Raw genomic sequence first — 21,895 nt, forward strand, 5'->3', positions numbered from 1 at the left:
TCACCTACTTTCTGTGCATTTTGGATGCAGAAAAAAAGCAACTGAAATGCATGCAGTGTGTGAACCGGCCTCATAGAAACGCAGTCCAGGTGCGTTTTTGATGCTTTCCGGTTCATTTTTCTTAAATAGGAACATGTGCGTTCCGATGCGTTTTGATGTGGTTTACTACGTTCCACTACAGTTCTGTGCAGTAAAAATGCAGCCTGTTCTACTTTTTCATTCTGCACCCGGAACGCACTGGAACTGCAAGCACTGATGTGAACTATGACACTGACAACCATATAACTACTTTCTGTGCATTTTGGATGCAGAAAAAAAAAGCAACAGAAACGCATGTAGTGTGAACTGGCCCTAAAGGTTTTTAATTAACGAGTCGACTCAATGAGACGAGAAAGAATGTTCAATTTTTCTCCTAACAAAAAAATCTAACCGTGTATGGCCAACTTAGTGTCACCTAGGAAGCAGGTGACACCAGGGCTGTGCACAGCTCGGCAATGTCCGATCCTCTGGCCAGGGACTGTGTGTGATGGAAGCCCCCTTCCCTCCTCCTGTGGTGGGCACATAGAGCTGCCCATGTCCCTGGGTGGGCTCAGCCCTTCCTGCCATTGTTTCTGTGCGATCCCCATCGCAGGGACAGGATGCATGGACCCTCCATAGGAGCAGATCCCAGGGACGACCAGCGATCCGACAATTGTAGGGATGGCAGCCCCCCAGCCTAGCTCTAGGAAGCCCCCCCCCCCCCGGTGCACGCTGCCCCCTCCCCCAGTAGAGAAACCATCCGACCCCCAGCCAGGCATCGGCCGACTTACAGATCTCATCATCGCACAGCAATGCGCTCTCCATCCTGGAGCTCAGCTCAGCCTCATCCCGCCTGTCCCTCCCGGTGTCAGCCCTTCCCCGGCCAGTCTGCTCCCTCCTGGGGGAGGGGGGGGAGCGGAGGCAGTGCGCAGGAGCCTGCCTGCCGCCCGGTGACGTCACGGGAGGGGCAGCGGAGGGGAGGGAGGGGGCAGCACAGCGCGCAGGCACCGCAACCCCCCTGGAAGGTACAATGTAGATATTATGTAACAATTTATAGACATTGTTTCCAGGAAATATCCGACAAATGGATACAAATTCCCGCTACACGCCCGTACAGAGATGGGGGGGGGGGGGGGGCTTGTGCTGCAGAGGTGGGCTTTGGTGTATGGAACGGACCACCGACCTCTCTCAACCTGTCATTCCAGGGGGTGCTGAGGATCCATTGGGCAGAACCAGCAATTTCTGATATTTCAGCTGGACATACACGAAGCAATCTGATTGTACAATCAGGAACATTCTTCCCACTGACCACCAATGTAAGGAGCATTCTTCCCACTGACCACCAATGTAAGGAGCATTCTTCCCACTGACCACCAATGTAAGGGGCGTTCTTCCCACTGACCACCAATGTAAGGGGCGTTCTTCCCACTGACCACCAATGTAAGGAGCATTCTTCCCACTGACCACCAATGTAAGGGGCGTTCTTCCCACTGACCACCAATGTAAGGAGCGTTCTTCCCACTGACCACCAACGTAAGGGGCATTCTTCCCACTGACCACCAACATAAGGGGCGTTCTTCCCACTGACCACCAACGTAAGGAGCGTTCTTCCCACTGACCACCAACGTAAGGGGCGTTCTTCCCACTGACCACCAACGTAAGGGGCGTTCTTCCCACTGACCACCAACGTAAGGGGCGTTCTTCCCACTGACCACCAACGTAAGGGGCGTTCTTCCCAAGGACCACCAACGTAAGGGGCGTTCTTCCCAAGGACCACCAACGTAAGGGGCGTTCTTCCCAAGGACCACCAACGTAAGGGGCGTTCTTCCCAAGGACCACCAACGTAAGGGGCGTTCTTCCCACTGACCACCAACGTAAGGGGCGTTCTTCCCACTGACAACCAGTGTAAGGAGCATTCCTCCCACTGACCCCCAATGTAAGGAGCATTCCTCTCATACCTGACCGCTGGCTATCCAAACAGACCCCCCCCCCCCCCGACAATTACACCCATAGATGGTCCTGTTGTTCATATTACGAGTGTAAATAGTAGATGTGCCCCACCTAAGGTGACATGGGGGATGATTAGCATCTTATATCAGCAGTCCTCAGGTGACTGCATGGTCACTGCATGACTACCACTCAACCTTCGGATGAGGTGCTGCCTGCTCAGCTGACAAATAGGCCCCCATAGCCGAGCACCCGCATCCTTGAATCCCTCCCAGCCCCCACATATATGAATTCCCCTTTTAGTAGGTCTTAATAATCCCCTTTCCCTTCCTCCCTCTCCTCCTTTCTTCCCATCCTCTTTGATTATCTCAGGTACATCTTTTTATTATACTTGACTCTATTTAGTCTTAGCTCACCTTTACCCCCCCCCCCAAAAAAAAAAAAGACCTTAAAGTAAAACTTCCCCTATTAGATGGAGCTGCGCTTTAAGTCTTGCAGCCTCAGGTTTTTAGCCTAGTTTGTCAGCCTGATTTCTGATTCCACACAAAGCAGACATCTGTGTAACAGAACAGGTGTATTGACTACACACTGCCCCCTGTAGGCATTGAAATATTTAACACTGGGTGGATGGGCCCCATCTAAGCAAGGACATCATTTGACATGACCGGTGTTTCCACTAGGCAACCTAGGCAGCTGCCTAAGGCGCACTGCCACCTAGGGGCACCTGGGCACAGCATAGGCCGGCACTCTCTCTGTATGTGATGCCGCCAGATCATGAATGATCCTTTAGCTGATGGGAGGGGTGGCAGAGGGGAGGAATAAAGGACAGAAGATGCTGGATGTCTGGGGCCAGTGCAGCAGCTGAGCTGCAGCTCCTTCCAGTGTTCCTCTCAGACTCAGTCCCTTACTGCAAGCCGGCTGGCAGCTGTTGATCACTGTGGAGTTCCAGCCCTTCTCTTCGCATCCATCAGTGGAGGCAGAGCTGAGCCTGCAGTGGAAGATAATGCCTGACTGTCTGATGTCTCTTGTCTGTGTGAGTGTGACCCAGCCGGCCGGACATGGGATCTGTCAGAGCAAGGAGCCATCATCCTCCACTCACTGCAACTGTCACCCTGCCACTGTCAGCCACAGATCAACTGTCACCCTGCCACTGCCAGCCACAGATCAACTGTCACCCTGCCACTGCCAGCCACAGATCAACTGTCACCCTGCCGCTGCTAGCCACAGATCAACGGTCACTCTGCCATTGCCAGCCACAGATCAACTGTCACTCTGCCACTGCCAACCACAGATCAACTGTCACCCTGCCACTGCCAACCACAGATCAACTGTCACCCTGCCACTGCCAGCCACAGATACAGTGCACCCCTGACACTGATTTTGTCTTTAATATTGGTGCTGGTGGCATCTTGGGGCACTTATTTTTGCTAATTAAAAGAAATTTTGCAGTTTAATGTTTTGTTGATTTAATATTTTCTACTGTTTTTCAACATTTTTTTTTCTTTTTTTTTTGGGTCCAAGTAGCTGGTCTTGCCTAAAAGTCTAGCACTGGCCCTGTCCTTTGATAATGTGTCCTTTCTTTGACCCTCATGCACAAGAGACGTATTGATAACGCTGGTCACGTTAGCTGTGTAAAGTCACGTTAAAAACTTGAATTTTTCAGTTTCTTTTAGCATTTTTCCATTAGCATTTAGCCGCGATTAGTCGTGTTTTCCCACGCTTGTGTTTTTTCAGTTAAAAAAAGTCCAAAAACGCCGGTTTGCTGCCGTTTACTGCGTTTTGATGCATTTTTCAGCGTTAGAGTGTTTTTACAGCTAAAAACACTCCTCTAGGAACCACTAGTCCTGGGTTTTTTTTCCAGCCAAAAAACGCCCCAGCCAAAAAAACTTGATTACAGGCTGTGTGTGCATGGACACATAGGATAACATGCTGGGGGGTTTACTGGCTGTAGAAAAAAAAGGTTTTTTGGTCAAAAAAGTCCAAAAATGCCAGTTTACTGCGTTTTTCAGCATTAGAGTGTTTTTACAGCTACAAAACTCTAGGAACCACTAGTCCTGGGTTTTTTTTTCTGCCAAAAAAGTCCCAGCCAAAAAAAAATTGATTCCAGTCTATGTGTGTATGGACACATAGGAGAACATGCCGGGGATGGACACACAGGAGAACATGCCGGGGATGGACACGGGATAACATGCCGGGGATGGACACACGGGATAACATGCCGGGGATGGACGCACGGGATAACATGCCGGGGATGGACGCACGGGATAACATGCCGGGGATGGACACATAGGATAACATGCCGGGGATGGACATACAGGATAACATGCCGGGGATGGAGACACAGGATAACATGCCAGGGATGGACACATAGGATAACATGCCGGGGATGGACACATAGGATAACATGCCAGGGATGGACACATAGGATAACATGCCAGGGATGGACACATGGGATAACATGCCAGGGATGGACACATAGGATAACATGCCGGGGATGGACACGTAAGATAACACGTCGGGGATGGACACGTAGGATAACACGCCGGGGATGGACACATAGGATAACATGCCAGGGATGGACACAGGATAACATGCCAGGGATGGACACAGGATAACATGCCAGGGATGGACACAGGATAACATGCCGGGGATGGACACAGGATAACACGCCGGGGATGGACACATAGGATAACAAGCCGGGGATGGACACATAGGATAACATGCCGGGGATGGACATACAGGATAACATGCCGGGGATGGACACATAGGATAACATGCCGGGGATGGACACATAGGATAACATGCCGGGGATGGACACACAGGATAACATGCCAGGGATGGACACATAGGATAACATGCCGGGGATGGACACATAGGATAACATGCCAGGGATGGACACATAGGATAACATGCCAGGGATGGACACATAGGATAACATGCCGGGGATGGACACATAGGATAACATGCCGGGGATGGACACATAGGAGAACATGCTGGGGGGTTTACCGGCTGTAGAAAAAAATGTCAAAAGCCAAAAACAGCCGCTGTAAAAACGTCCCGTGTGCGTGAGGACTAACTTAAAATCCTCTGGAGCTGCAACTGGAGCCATGGGAGCAGGGGTGGACTGACAACTCATGGGGCCCCTGGGCAATAGGGGATTATGGGGCCCCTGTGTCCTCGCCTACACTCAAACCACACCCAAAAAAGCCTATGAAAAGGTACCAGGGGTATCTCATGGGGCCCCCTACTGACCCCGGGCCCTCAGGCAGTGCCCGAGTGCTCGAATGGTCAGTCCGCCTCTGCATGGGAGGTATTGGACCTCATCCTTGTTTTGTCATTTAATTGTTCCCTCATTTTTTGTGCCTACCTACCTAATGTGCATCTACATGTCATCTACATCTTGAAAGACCTGAGAACTGTGGCAGCTTTGTCAAAATTCAAAAGAGCTCAGTATGGAAATATATTGTCTTTCCATTATTAATGAATTCTCAGATTATTGTTAGACAAAATAAATATTACTGTAGCAGTACAGTGGGGATGGATGGGGGGGGGGGTTGGGGGTGCAGAGAAGACTGTCAGTGCTGGAGATGGTGACAGGGACGACGGATTCATAATTGGTAACCAAAACCAACGTCAGGCAGATAGCCGAGGATCAGGAACTGAGGAATTACTGTAGCTGAGGACCAGACAGACAGAAGCAGGCTCTGGGGAGAGCGAAGGATCTGAAAGTGCTAGAAGGTCAATTGACTGAGATGCCGGTCTTGTTCCATGCGCACATCTTCTATATCACAATGAGAAGTACATTTCTATTGGAAAAATCTGTCATTTAGCCCGGGTTCACACAGATGCGGTGCAGAATTTTGCAGCGTCTTCTGTGCGAATTCCGCATCGCATTACAATCGCACCCCGTTCATGTGAACAGCTGCGGGTGTGTATGTTAATAACACCCCGAAATCGGTCCGCAAAACGTACGATGTGCAGAATCGGATTGCATAGGTGTGAATGCCCATGCGATCCGATTCTAGTGCGGACCCAAAAAAAGGGTTTTGGTGCGGGTGCGGTGCGATCAGGGGCGGACTGACCATTTGGAAAAACTCGGGCACTGCTTGAGGGCCCGGGGACAGTAGAGGGCCCCATGAGATGCCCCTGGTACCTTTTTCATAGGTTTTTTTGAGTTTGGGCGAGGACACAGGGGCCCCATGATTCCCTATTGCCCGGGGGCCCCATAAGTTGTCAGTCTGCCCCTGGGTGCGATCGGAGCCATCCAAAATGCACGGCTCCGATTGCACCGCACACAAATCGTATGTGATTTGCACAGGAATGCGGTGCGGTTCCTGTGTGAATCACATGCGATATACCGCAGCACATATATGTGAACCCAAACTAAATGTCGACTTTTTAAGTCGCACCTCTGGGTAATCTTAAAACTAGATTAAGGTTTACCTGTAGGTACAGTGATTATCTCCTAAAGGCAGTGGCGTCCTGAGGCAGGTGCAGGGGGTGCAGCCCGCACCGGGTGACACCGACCGCATGGGGTGACAGCCGACCCGCTCCAGGAAAAGGTAAGTTGTAAAGCAAGCCGATGATTCATTATGCCCAATCCGCAGATCGGATCCATCCTGTGGGGATCATCGGCTTTCTTTACAACTTACCTTTTCGTGGAGCGGGTCCGGTGTCACCCCATATAGGTTTCATGCCGACGATCCCCGCAGGATGGATCAGATCTGCAGATTGGGGAGCATAAAAAATGCAGTGGTGATCAAATACCACCAAAAGAAAAGTCAATTCGTGGGAAAAAAAGGATGTAAATTTTATTTGGGTGCAGCATTGCATATAGTTACATAGTTAGTCTGGCTGAAAAAAGACAAAAGTCCATCCAGTTCAACCATAGAAAAAAAAATGCACATGTGCGCATGACCGCACAATTGTCAGTTAAAGTAACGCAGCACCATAATGCAAAAAATGGCCTGGACAGGAAGGGGGGGGGGGGGGGGAATCCTCAGGAGGGAAAGGGGTTGATAAATGACACATTGCTTTTACTAATTCTTGCATTTTGGCTACCTTGTTGTCTTCTATATGCCATTGTGGATTCCTCCCAGGTCTGATGTGCCAAGCAGCAGAGTTTCATTAGAGCTCTCCATTCATCCATCTATCGTCTCATCCATCCTCTCATCCATCCATCCCTGGTCTTCATACCACAAGAACTATCATTAAGGCTGCTGAACACATTTACTCACTAACCTGAGCCAGGACCAGGGGCGGACTGACAACTCATGGGGCCCCCGGGCAATAGGGGCTCATGGGGCCCCTATTGTGTCCTTGCCCAAACTCAAAAAAGCCTATGAAAAAGGTACCTGGGGCATCTCATGGGGCCTCCTACTGACCCCGGGCCCTCGGGCAGTGCCCAAGTTTCCAAATGGTCAGTCCGCCCCTGGCCAGGACTTTATTATATTATCAACTCTGGAGATTCCGCCAATAGGAATTGGGAATAAGTACTTTTTATATTCTTTTGACTATGGTTCATGTACTAATCTGAGAGCGCTGAGAGTCTTTTGCTTTTTTTGTAGCATAGAATAGGTTTGAAGAGAATAGATAAAAATAGAGTAAAACGGAACAGAATAGAATAGAATATAAACTAAAAGAATAAAATAGAATTGAAAATAAAAGAATGGAATAGAAAAGAATAGAATAAAAAATAAAAGACTAGAATAGAAAAGAATAAAGTAAAACAATGGAATAGAAAATAGAATAAAATGGAATAGAAAATAAGGGAATTCCTAGATTGTAAGCTCGAAAGAGCAGGGCCCTCGAACCCCTCGTGTATTGTTTTGTTACTGTATTGTCTCATGTACTGTCCCCCTCTATATTGTACAGCGCTGAGCAAACTTTTTGGCGCTATATAAACACTGTATAATAATAATAATAATAATGGAATAGAATGAAATAGAATCGAATAGATAAGAATAGAGTAAACCAGAACAGAATAGAATAGAAACTAAAAGAATAAAATAGAATTGAAAATATAGGAATGGAATAGAAAAGAATAACAAATAAAATACTAGAATAGAAAAGAATAAAGTAAAACAGGATGGAATAGAATTTAGAATAAAATAGAATAGAAAATAAGGGAATATTATGAAACAGAATAGATAAGAATAGAGCAAAACAGAACAGAATAGAATAGAAACTAAAAGAATAGAATTGAAAATATAGGAATGGAATAGAAAAGAATAGAACAAATAAATGACTAGAATAGAAAAGAATAAAGTAAAACAGAATGGAATAGAAAATAGAATAAAATGGAATAGAAAATAAGGGAACAGAATTAAATAGAATAGATAAGAATGGAGTAAAACAGAATAGAATAGAAACTAAAATAATAAAATAGAATTGAAAATAAAGGAATAGAATAGAAAAGAATAGAATAAAAAATAAAAGACTAGAATAGAAAAGAATAAAGTAAAACAGAATAGGATAGAAAATATAATAAAATAGAATAGAAAATAAGGGAATATAATGAAATAGAATAGAATAGACAAGAACAGAATAGAATAAAAGAATAGAATAGAATGGAATCGAAAATAAAAGAATAGAAAAGAAAAAAACCAGACTAGAATAGAATATAGCCATCTTCTGAAATTCGAATTTAGAAAAGAACAAAATAGAATAAATCAGAATAGAATAGAAAATAAAAGAATAGAACAGAATAAAATAGAAAGAGTATACCGTAACCCTCTTCTAAATTTCAAGCAGAAATTCAGCAACACATCCCGTACTATCATTATCCATATATTAGCAGCCGCCAAACTCAACATCACTAAACTTTGGAACTCTTCCAAAACCCCTTCTCTCTCTGCCCTTATAACGGATCTGAACTTCCAATGTGACATGGAAAGAAGATCAGCCTTTAATAATAACACTTCCCATCACAAATGTAATAATCAATGGTCCCTATGGCTACATAACCCCAATTGCTCTATGAAATGATAACACACTCACAAGTGAATAACACTGCGACCCTATGTCCTAGACTGGTGCCCCCCCCCCCCAAACTTTACTCTCCCCCCCCCCTACCCCGTTCCAACTTATATAACGTTTTCTTTTATACCTAACGGCTCACACTGAATAAATGACACGTTGTAACACTGGCTAATTATTCATGTACCCCCGACCAATTGGTGGGGTTTTTCTCTTGCTTCTTCATCTAAGTATGTACAGTGGGGATCGAAAGTTTGGGCACCCCAGCTAAAAATTTGTATTAATGTGCATAAAGAAGCCAAGGAAAGATGGAAAAATCTCCAAAAGGCATCAAATTACAGATTAGACATTCCTATAATATGTCAACAAAAGTTAGATATTATTTCCATCATTTACACTTTCAAATTAACAGAAAACAAAAAAATGGCGTCTGCAAAAGTTTGGGCACCCTGCAGAGTTAATATCTTGTACTGCCCCCTTTGGCAAGTATCACAGCTTGTAAACGCTTTTTGTAGCCAGCCAAGAGTCTTTCAATTCTTGTTTGAGGTATCTTTGCCCATTCTTCCTTACAAAAGTCTTCCAGTTCTTTGAGATTTCTGGGCTGTCTGTCACGCACTGCTCTTTTAAGGTCTATCCATAGATTTTCAATTATGTTGAGGTCAGGAGATTGTGAAGGCCATAGCAAAACCTTCAGTTTACGCCTCTTGATGTAATCCCCCGTGGATTTCGAGGTGTGTTTAGGATCATTATCCATTTCTAGAAGCCATCCTCTCTTTAACTTCAGCTTTTTCACAGATGGCATCAAGTTACCATCCAAAATTTTCTGAAATTTTATTGAATCCATTTTTCCTTCTACTCGTGAGATTTTCCCTGTGCCACTGGCTGCAACACAACCCCAAAGCATGATTGATCCAACCCCATGCTTAACAGTTGGACAGAGGTTCTTTTCATTAAATTCTGTGCCCCTTCTTCTCCAAACGTACCTTTGCTCATTCCGGCCAAAAAGTTAAATTTTAACCTCATCGGTCCACAGAACTTGTTTCCAAAATGCATCAGGCTTGTCTATATGTTCATTTGCAAAGTTCAAACGATGATTTTTGTGGTGAGGACGTAGAAGAGGTTTTCTTCTGATGACTCTTCCATGAAGACCATATTTGTACAAGTATCTCTTTATAGTGGAATAGTGTACCACAACTCCAGTGTCTGCCAGATCTTTCTGGAGGGATCGTGCAGTCAAACGTGGGTTTTGAATTGTTTTTCTCACAATCCTGCGAGCTGTTCTGTCTGATATTTTTCTTGGTCTTCCAGATCTTGCTTTAACTTCCACTGTTCCTGATGACTGCCATTTCTTAATGACATTCCGAACAGAGGATATTGACATCTGAAAACACTTTGCTATCTTCTTATAGCCTTCTCCAGCTTTGTGAGCGTCAACTATTTTCAGTTTTCTAGACAACTGCTTAGAAGAACCCATGGTGCTGATTGTTGGGTCAAGGTCAGATGAGTCTGGGCATTTAAAACCTTTGAGATTGACATCACCTGGTCTTCCCAGACGATGATTAAGAACAATCCATGACACTGGCAGGTCTCAGCTTGGCAAAGGGGGCAGTGCATGCTATAAATTCTGCAGGGTGCCCAAACTTTTGCAGACGCCATTTTTTTGTTTTCTGTTATTTTGAAAGTGTAAATGATGGAAATAAAATCTAACTTTTGTTGACATATTATAAGAATGTCTAATCTGTAATTTGATGCCTTTTGGAGATTTTTCCATCTTTCCTTGGCTTCTTTATGCACATTAATACAAATTTTTAGCTGGGGTGCCCAAACTTTCCCACTGTATATATTTGATTGTGAACCGTACTGATATATATATTATTTTGTATTGTGTTAAAATCTTTCAATAAAAACATTTGAAATAAATTTCAAGCAGAATAAACTTTGAATGCCGATTCGGTACTTTTTAACATTTTTTGTGGTTGAATTGAATCCAAAAACAAATAAACTAAACTAATTCCAGAAAACAAATGAAATTAATTTACCTAAACGAAATTATTTAAACAATGAAACGGAACAAAAGGAAACAAATATTTTCGTTCTGCACACATCTGTTATGAAGATAATAATTCTATAATTAATTCTATTGCTTTTTTTCATCTATTCTGCAAAACGTGTAATTTTGTCCACTCCTCAATTCAAGCATGCAGCAAAGGGTGAGCATGTGGGACCAAGCTCTCAGTGGACGAAACGCGTCAGGGCTGTGGCTGGAGCAGTCGGCTGAGGCCGACACTCACACCGACTTCCTTGGGTTGATCTGAGCGGCGTTTATCCTCCTGGCACATTTATACTCCTGGATTGAAATTCCGGCTCCCACTGTCTGTGTCCTGGCTGGGTAACTCTATGCCATGTGGCTGTGAGCAGCGCTGCAAGTCTGCTACATCGCTGTTAACCCCTTGTATACCAAGATGCGTTTATAACCAGTATGGTATACAAGGGGTTAACGCCAGCTACTAGAGCTTGGTTTCTCATTTTTACAGCCAGATAAGGGTTTTCAGAGCATTTTGCCGGCCGTACTCGGGTCGAATGCTGAACAAATTTTCTTTAGAAAATCAGAAATTTTGTGCGTTTTGCAACCCGATGGCGCCACCATTGTTTTCGACCAACCAAGCCTTTCATTTTATCTCAGGTTGCTACAGAAAAGAATTTTCGTGGCCAAGAATTTTCTTTTTTTTTCCAGGTCACAGCTCATGCCCATTTCTTTTTTTGTTTATATGTCTCACACGGTTCTCCCATCTTTGATTAGAAATTTCCAACATGCTTGATCACTCAGATTCGATGGTCGCCTGAAAAACAGCCGTTGCTGTGGCCCGCTAATGGTGCAAAATCTGAACAAAAATTCTTAGAAAAAACTTTCGAAAGAAAACTCCCTGGGAATTTTATCCATGTGTGGCCGGCCTTAGCGCCACCCAGGGGCGGACTGACAACTCATGGGGCCCCCGGGCAATAGGGGATCATGGGGCCCATGTGTCCTTGCCCACACTCAAAAAAGCCTATAATAAAGGTACCAGGGGCATTTTATGGGGCCCCCTACTGACCTCGGGCCCTCGGGCAGTGCCCGAGTCCTTGAATGGTCAGTCCGCCCTTGGCGCCACCTAATCACTTTTACAGGGCTGTGAAGGTGCGCCCTCCCCCTTCCCGCCTGAGGTGCCCACAGTGGTTCCCAGGGCGGCAGCTACAGGCACCGCAATGTACATCGCTGCCTGTTTCAGATGCGCTCGCATGCCCCTGCCCGCCTACTCTCCTGTGATTTGACACAGCAGGAGTTCATCAACAGATCCCAGCCAATGATTTGTGGCCAGCACCTGCTGATCAGCTATGTCCAATCACAGCCTAGAGCTCTGTGTTGATAAACAACACAGGTCTCTGTACAGAGGGAATTACCTCTTTGTTTCTTTTCCCTGCAAAGCAGGGAAAAGAAACAAATCTATGTGTAATAAAAGCAGAACACGTCACACATTAACACTTGTTAGGCACACAGTTAACCCTTTGATTGCCCCTAGATGTTAACTCCTTCCTGCCCAGTGTCATTAGTACAGTGACAGTGTATATTATTAGCACTGATCACTGTATTGGTGTCACTGGAGATATCAGTTTCATTTAGTCAGTTCACCCCCAGCGCCAGCTAGTGTCAGATTGCCCGCTGCACTATCACAGTCCCACTATAAGTCGACGATCGGCGCCATTACTAGTATGGAAAAATATAATATATATAAAAATTCCAGTATGTATCCCATAGTTTGTAGACGCTATAACGTTCACGCAAACCAATTAATATACACTTATGCAGGCCATAAATGGTTAGTTTATCGGCCGATTTTTCGTCCGAAAGAATAATCGGACGATTTTCGCACTGTTATTGAGGCAATGGCATCGGCCGATTTTGGCGGTTCCTCCTCATTTCGTTTATGCTGGAAAATTTGTGAAAAACAGCCGATTTTCGCAATCATTGGTGGCAACATCGGTTTACAGAACGAACGATGTTTCGTTTTTCGGACAACAAAATCAGCCGATAAACGAACCTGGCCTGCATTACTGAGATTTTTTTTTTCTTTTTTTTTACAAAAGACATATAGCAGAATATATTTTGGCCTAAATTTATGTAGAAATTATTATTTTTTTATTGGATATGTTTTAATGCAAAAAGTAAAAAAGATTGTTTATTTTTTTTAATTTTCCGTCTTTTTCGTTTATACAATTGAAAAAAAACAAAACAAAACAGTGGTGATCAAATACCACCAAATAAAGCTTTATTTGTGTGAAAAAAAATGAGCATTTCCGACATAGAGGAAGACTGTTTTGTTTACAGTCCTCCTCCCTGTCAGCTCGAGCACACTGCTCAGGATGGCTGTGCACAGTACAGCCATACCAATCAGTGTGCTTACAGTGAAGTACACCCGCCCCCTAGTAAAACATACAGCACACAGTTACCCCTTTGATAACCCCTCATGTTAACCCCTTCCTGCCCAGTGTCATTAGTACGACTGTCAATCACTGGGTCTAAGCCGGTGATCACCCGCCAGTGCCCGGTGATTACCGAGCATCTCTGATGCGGAGGAAGACTGTTTTATTTACTAACAGTTCTCCTCCCTGTCAGCTCAGGCACACTGCTTTGGATGGCTGTGCACAGCACAGCCATCCAAAGCAGTGTGCTTACAGTGAAGCACACAGCCCCCCCCCCTATTAAAACACTCCCTGCACACAGTTAACCCTTTGATCGTCCCTCACATTAACCCCTTCCTGCCCAGTGTCATTAGTACAGTGTCAGTGCTTTTTGTTTTAGCACTGATCACTGTATTGGTGTTACTGGTGTGTCAGTGACACCAAGTAATGCAGGCCATAGATGGGTCGAAAATCGGCCGATTTTTCTTTTATAAAAACGAAAAATTGGTCGTTCAAGTGGCCGACGTTACCACCAATGGTAAAAAAAATCGGCCGATTTTCATCCCGTCTACAGCCGGCAAAAAGTGTCCCTGCAGAGAGCTCTGCTATTTCTTTGACAGTTCCTTGACATTTATAGAGGTTGCAACAATGTATCTATTTGTATCCATTTAGGATACAGATGTTTTTATTCGGAAACAAATAGATACAATGTTGCAACCGCTATAAATGTCAAGGAACTGTCAAAGAAATAGCAGAGCTCTCTGCAGGGACACTTTTTGTCGGACTGGAATTCCTCTTATGTTTCATCCTTCTTCTTCTCCTTCTTCATCATCATCCTCTTCTTCTTCTTCTTCATCATCATCCTCTTCTTCTTCTTCTACTTCTTCATCATCATCATCCTCTTCTTCTTCTACTTCTTCTTCATCATCATCCTCTTCTTCTTCTACTTCTTCATCATCATCATCATCCTCTTCTTCTTCTTAATCATCATCATCCTCTTCTTCTTCATCATCCTCTTCTTCATCTTCTACTTCTTCATCATCATCCTCTTCTTCATCTTCTTCTTCATCATCATCCTCTTCTTCATCTTCTTCTACTTCATCATCATCCTCTTCTTCTTCTTCTACTTCATCATCATCCTCTTCTTCATCATCATCATCCTCTTCTTCAACATCATCATCCTCTTCTTTTTTCTTCATCATCATCATCATCATCATCATCCTCTTCTTCTTCATCATCATCATCATCCTCTTCTTCTTCTACTTCTTCATCATCATCATCCTCTTCTTCATCTTCTTCTACTTCTTCATCATCATCCTCTTCTTCTTCTACTACTACTACTTCATCATCATCCTCTTCTTCTTCTTCTACTTCATCATCATCCTCTTCTTCATCTTCTTCTACTTCTTCATCATCATCCTCTTCTTCTTCTACTACTACTACTTCATCATCATCATCCTCTTCTTCTTCTACTTCTTCATCATCATCCTCTTCTTCATCTTCTTCTACTTCTTCATCATCATCCTCTTCTTCTTCTTCTACTTCATCATCATCATCATCCTCTTCTTCTTCGTCATCATCCTCCTCCTCTTCTTCTTTTTCATCATCATCATCCTCTTCTTATTCTTCTTCTTCGTCGTCATCATCCTCTTCTTCTTCTTCTTCTTCTTCTTCTTCATCATCCTACTCTTCATCTTCTACTTCTTCATCATCATCCTCTTCTTCATCTTCTTCTTCATCATCATCCTCTTCTTCATCTTCTTCTACTTCATCATCATCCTCTTCTTCTTCTTCTTCTTCTACTTCATCATCATCCTCTTCTTCATCTTCTTCTACTTCTTCATCATCATCCTCTTCTTCTTCTTTTTCTACTTCATCATCATCATCCTCCCCTTCTTCTTCGTCATCCTCCTCCTCCTCCTCTTCTTCTTTTTCATCATCATCATCCTCTTCTTCCTCTTCTTCTTCTTCGTCATCATCATCCTCTTCTTCTTCTTCATCATCATCCTCTTCTTCATCTTCATCTTCTTCATCATCATCCTCTTCTTCATCTTCTTCTACTTCATCATTATCCTCTTCTTCTTCTTCTACTTCATCATCATCCTCTTCTTCTTTTTCTTCATCATCATCATCCTCTTCTTCAACATCATCATCCTCTTCTTCTTTTTTCTTCATCATCATCATCCTCTTCTTCTTCTTCTTCGTCATCCTCCTCCTCTTCTTCTTCATCATCATCATCATCCTCTTCTTCATCTTCTTCTTCTTCATCATCATCCTCTTCTTCTACTACTACTTCATCATCATCCTCTTCTTCTTCTACTTCTTCATCATCATCCTCTTCTTCTACTTCTTCATCATCATCCTCTTCTTCTTCTACATCATCATCATCCTCCTCTTCTTCTTCGTCATCCTCCTCCTCTTCTTCTTTTTCATCATCATCATCTTCTTCTTCATCATCATCATCCTCTTCTTCTTTTTCTTCATCATCATCATCATCCTCTTCTTCTTCATCATCCTCTTCTTCTTCCTCTTCTTCTTTTTCTTCTTTTTGTCTTCCTCTTGCAGGTCACTGCTCATGCGCAGATTTTTTATTGGTAAAAAATCGGCCGATTAGCCCATTATTGCCACGAAAATCGGCCGATCGGCAAAATCGGCCGATTTTTTTCCAACTTTCCCGATAAAAAAAAACGGCCAAAATACCGAAAAACGGCCGAACAATTAGCCCACTAACGATCCGAAAATTGGCCGATTTTATTTTCGGCCGAAAAATCGGCCGATTTTCGACCCATCTATGGCCTGCATTAGTTCCCCCCAGTGTCAGAATATCCGCCGCAGTCCCGCTAAAAGTCGCTGATCGCCGCCATTCCCAGTAGAAAAAAAAATCCCAGTATCTATACCGCCATTTGTAAACGCTATAATTTCACGTAAACCAATTAATTTATACGTATTGGGATTTTTTTTAGCAAAGACACGGAGCAGAATACATTTTGGCCTAAATTTACGACGAAATTAGATTTTTTAAATTTTTTTACTGGACATGTTTAATAGCAAAAAGTTCAAAATATTGTTTTTTTTCCTCAATATTGTCAGTGTTTTTTTGCTTATAGCACAAAAAATTATAATATAATAACACCAAAAGGAAGCTCCATTTGTGGGAAAAAACGGACGGACGTAAATTTCATTTGTGTACAGCATTGCACGACTGCACAATTGCCAGTTAAAGTAGCGCAGTGCCAAATAGCAAAATATGGCCTGGTCATGAAGGGGGTAAAATCGTCTGGAGCTCAAGTCGATACATTGTGTAATTATTGGAACATTTATTTAAATAACAACAATAACAAGAATTATTATAATTATAAAATACAAAAATAAATGTAAAAAAATTCTCTAGTGACCTCTAGTGGCCAAGGATTATATGACCCTTCTTTAAATCCCATTTCACCAATTCATTTTCTGGACCAGTTACAATGGAATCTCCAGCTGGTGTGATCTGTTTTAGCAAGACAGCCCGTGTTTGTATATCTTTTTACATGAATAATGCAGTATTTGTACTAGCTGGAAATAATTTCATTATATCAGTTGTAAAGTACACCTTCGCAGTTTTCAAGTCCTGACTTTCTACGCTTGTGACCGATGTGATTATTATTATTATCATACAGTATTTATAAAGCGCCAATAGTTCGCTCAGCGCTGTACATTACAAAGCGGGACAGAACATGTGACAGAACAATACCAATACAATGCAAAACATGAGGGGATTGAGGGCCCTGCTCCTTGGAGCTTACAATCTAGGAGGGAGGGGATGGTGGCACAGGAGGAGATAGCTGTGGGGGATGGGGTGGTAGGAAGAGTGGAGGAGGTCGGCAGGTTAGCAGGGGGTGGGGTAGGCTTCCCTGAAGAGATGGGTTTTCAGGGTGCGCCTAAAGGAGAGGAGAGTAGGTGAGAATCTGATGGGTTGGGGCAGGGAGTTCCAGAGGATGGGTGACACCCTGGAGAAGTCCTGGAGGCGGGCATGGGAGGAGGAGACCAGGGAACTAGAGAGAAGGAGGTCTTGTGAGGAGCGGAGTGTGCGTGTTGGGCGGTACTTGGATATTAGGTCAGTGATGTAGTTCGGGGCAGTATGGTGGACAGCTTTGTACGTCAGTGTTAGGATTTTGAATTTGATCCGTTGGGCAATCGGAAGCCAGTGGAGGGATTGGCAGAGGGGGGTGGCGGAGATGGAGTGGTTGGAAAGGTGAATGAGTCTGGCAGCCGTATTCAGGATGGACTGAAGCGGGGATAGCCAGCGGCGAGGCAGGCCAGTGAGGAGGGAGTTGCAGTAGTCGAGTCGTGATATGATGAGGGAGTGGATGAGCTGTTTAGTGGTTTCTGGGGTTAGGAACGTGCGGATTTTGGTGATGTTGCGGAGGTGGAGTCTGCATGAGTTTGTTAAAGATTGGACTTGGGGCTGGAAGGATAGGTTGGAGTCCAGAATGACACCAAGTACTCTGGCCTGCGGGGCGGGTTTGATGGTGGCGTTGTTGGATGTGATGGAGAAGTCAATGGGGGGTGGGGTCTGGGCTGGGGGGAAGACAAGAAACTCGGTTTTGGAGAGGTTCAGTTTAAGGAAGTAGAGCAACACATTTACCTAGATCAGAGGTAGGCAACCTGCGGCTCTCTAGCTGTTGTGGAACTACATTTCCCATGAGACATTGCAAAATTGACAGTTACAGCTATGACTTGCAGAGGCATGATGGGACTTGTAGTCCTGTAACCGCTGGAGAGCCGCTGGTTGCCTACCCCTGACCTAGATATATGTTTGTTAAAAAAATCACCTGGAAATGAGTTTAAAAGCGGCGTTAGGTCCCGGTCACACCGACCCAACTTTGAAATCGTGCGACTTCCAGTGAAGTCGCACGATTTCTAAGTCGGATGTCATTCCGACTTAAAGCGGAGTTCCACTCGCCCTGTCAAAAAATAAAAGTCAGCAGCTACTAAAACTGTAGCTGGTGACTTTTAAAAAACAGCCGCTTACCTGTCCCTGGGTCCCGTGGTGTGTCCCCCGCAGCTCATTTCACCGGCCGTCCTGTATTCCAGGAGGCCAACTTCTTCAGTGTGGGCACCGGGCTGTGATAGCTTGCGGCTTCAGAGCCGGGTGCCCACTGCGCATGCACTTCATGAATGGTCCTGTAGTCTTCTGGGACCTGTCACGTGTCACAAAAGACTACAGGGAGGGAGGACACCTTCCGTTTCCATTCGCCTAGGCGATCTGATCGGAAGTGGGAGCGGGTACCTGTCAAATTCATGTACCCGCTCCCCTCCCCGCCCCCCAAAGGTGCCAATCCTTAATGGTGAGCGGGGGGAGCAGTCCTTAAAGCGGAACTTCCCCTTTTGGGTGGAGCTCCGCTTTAAGGGGCGACTTACAAGAAATCTGCCCAGATGTCTATGCAAGTCGCACCTGAAGCAGTGCATGCGCTACTTTAGAAATCATTGTGGCTCTGACCAAGTCAGAATCGCACCGATCTGACCGCTTTAATTGCAACATTTTTGATTTGCAACTCATGTGGCATGGCAAGTCGCACCCCATGTGACCGGGGTGTTAAACTCAAAAGCAAACATTTGTTATATTTCAGATTACCAATTCTTAGATGTGGCGGCTGCATTAGTTTTCCTTTTTAGGCTTTCATTTCTTTCGCTCGGTGGTCCTGCATATGTAGCAGTTAAAGGGTTGGGACAAAACCATTTACCACTGGCAGGGGTGCTTACAATGATCAGCTTTCATTTCTTTATGTAAAACCTTTATCCCTAAATGAACAAAACCATTTGCTGTAACTGCTTACAAAGTGTGAGCTGGAGCTTGGCTTCAATGTGTTAGTGTATCTAAATCTGCTAGTGTAGTAAAGGGTTAGCCGTATTACTTCAAACAAAGAAGTTATGAACTGCCCCTGGATTGAATATGGCGTATTTATCTATTTTTTATCATCTGTAATGCGTCTTTAAACCAAGTAAAACCCTTTTATTATTATACTCTTCAGTTGCCTGAATTTATTGCACCATATCAGCATGTCTCTTAGATTGTAAGCTCCCAGGATCAGGGCCCCCCTATCCCTCTTGTATTGAACTGTATTGTTGCTGTATTGTCTCCCGTTATATTGTAAAGTGCTGAGCAAACTGTTGGCGCTATATAAATCCTGTATAATAATAATAATAAAATAATAATGTCTGACAGATTAAACATTGGAACTTTTAGGTAATAGGACTAACACTTTATTACAGCTAGTCCATCTAACACTCCCCTCCCCCTGAAAAATCTGCTGTCTGCCGTGCCCCCTGTGCTCCTTCATCCAGAGTGGTGTCTGTATAATACAGGAGGTGTGTTACTGGCCAGATCACCAGGTGAAAATAAGGAGAAAAAAAGCCTGAAAAAGAAAACTAACACAACCACCACATCTAACGATTGGTAAGCTGCAATGTATTAAAATTTTTGGTTTTGGGTTTATTACCGCTTTAATTCTTCCACAGTAGCGATTTCTGATTCTGATGGGTTGCTCTATATGGTGGCATTCTACATAGGATTTAACTAAATGCAAATACATAATAATCTCCCTATATGGGTGACAGATCACCTTTGCAGGTACACTATATTGCCAAAAGTATTGGCCCCGCCCTCCAAATCATGTGATTCAGGTGTTCCAATCCCCTTCATGGACACAGGTGTATAAAATCATCACCTAGGCATGCAGACGGCTTCTACAAACATTGGTGAAATAATGGGTCGCTCTCAGGAGCTCAGTGACTCCAAGCGTGGTCCCGTGATAGGTGGTCACCTGTGCAATAAGTCCATCCGTGACATTTCCTGGCTACTAAATATTCCACGCTCAACTGTTAGTGGGATTATAACAAAGTGGAAGCAACTGGGAACAATAGCAACTCAGCCAGCAAGCGGTAGGCCACGTCACATGACAGAGCGGGGTCAGTGCATGCTGAAGCACACAGTGCGCAGAAGTCGCCGACTGTCTGCAGAGTCAATAGCTAAAGACCTCCAAACTGGGTGTGGCCTTCAGATGAGGCCAACAACAGTGTGTAGAGAGCTTCATGGAATGGGTTTCCATGGCCGAGCAGCTGCATCCAAGCCTTCCATCACCAAGTGCAATGCAAAGCATTGGATGCCATGGTGTAAAGCACGCCGCCACTGGACTCTAGAGCAGTGGAGACGTGTTCTCTAGAGTGACCAATCACGCTTCTCTGTCTGGCAATCCAAAGGATGTCTCTGGGTTTGTTGGGTTTGTCAGGAGAATGGTACTTGCCTGACTGCATTGAGCCAAGTGTAAAGTTGGTTGGAGGGTGATTATGGGGTGGTGTTGTTTTTCAGGGGTTGGGCTTGGCCCCCTAGTTCTAGTGAAGGGAACTATTAAGGCATCAGCATACCAAGACATTTTGGACAATTTCATGCTCCCAATTTTGAGGGAACAGTTTGGGGATGACCCCTTCCTGTTCCCACATGACTGCCCACCAGTGCACAAAGCAAGGTCCATAAAGACACGGAGGAGCCAGTTTGGGGTGGAGGAACTTGACTGTCCTGCACAGAGTCCTGACCTCAACCCCATAGAACACCTTTGGGATGAATTAGAGCGGAGACTGCGAGCCAGGCCTCCTCCCCCGACATCAGTGCCTGACCTGACAAATGTGCTTCTGGAAGAATGGTCCAACCTTCCCATAGACACCCTCCTAAACCTTGTGGACAGCCTTCCCAGAAGAGTTGAAGCTGTTATAGCTGCAAAGGGCGGGGCCAACTCAATATTGAACCCTACGGACTAAGACTGGGGGGCCATTAAAGTTCATGTGCGTGGAAAGGCAGACCGACCAATACTTTTGGCAATTTAGTGTATATGTAATTGGCAGGACTGGTGATTGGGTTTGGCACAGAATGGCACAAGGCGGTCATCAGTTGGCAGACAAGAGTTCAGCATCCAAAGGAGAACATTCATCAAATGGACTGGCTGTGAAGTCAGGCACTGCTCACCAGAGGGTTTTTGGTGGTTCTGTGTAACATATTGAGGAACCCCTGGAGGATCCCTATTATTGATAGGGACCAATGGAAGGAACTAAAAAATGTCAATTGTCCTGAATACGTTTGGCTGGATATCAGTGATTGGCACTAGAGACAAGTTAATTACACAAAATTCAGGTTAAAATTGTTGCAATCCTACTGATGTTCTGTTACATCAACTATCAGTCTGACACTTTACAGTAGCGTACCCCTTTCTACCCCCCATAATTCACTCATGTCTTTACAATGTGATGGGCAGCTTCAGAGGGAGGAGTTGGCCAAATGTCAGCTTCTTCATTTATATCAATTCTGCTCAGTAGATCCTCTTGGGTTCAGGACACTAGGGGGCAACTTATAAAAAAATTGCATAGCCATTCGTCCAGCAAATCTGTGTGTGCATTCATTCTGTGCTAATTGGTAAAAAGGAATGTTTTGGCTATTTTCTTTTTTTTTTAGGCAGTAGTAAAATATTGCATTATGGCCACT

At 44.4% G+C, this 21,895-nt stretch overlaps 1 protein-coding gene across 1 annotated transcript in view; it reads right to left on the minus strand.

The window, feature by feature from the left end:
• ANKDD1A (ankyrin repeat and death domain containing 1A) overlaps window positions 1-915 on the minus strand; it is a 115,886-nt gene extending 114,971 nt beyond the window's left edge. Inside the window, exon 1 of the mRNA XM_089656665.1 lies at window positions 810-915. Within this exon, the coding sequence (XP_089512791.1) occupies window positions 810-843 (34 nt within the window). The 5' untranslated portion in view covers window positions 844-915. The remainder of the gene's footprint in view (window positions 1-809) is intronic.
• Window positions 916-21,895: the final 20,980 nt, after the last annotated feature.

Source organism: Staurois parvus, unplaced genomic scaffold (genome assembly GCF_062004578.1).
Source record: "Staurois parvus isolate SC_StPar_1 unplaced genomic scaffold, SC_StPar_1.0 ptg000927l, whole genome shotgun sequence".
Taxonomy (NCBI): domain Eukaryota; kingdom Metazoa; phylum Chordata; class Amphibia; order Anura; family Ranidae; genus Staurois; species Staurois parvus.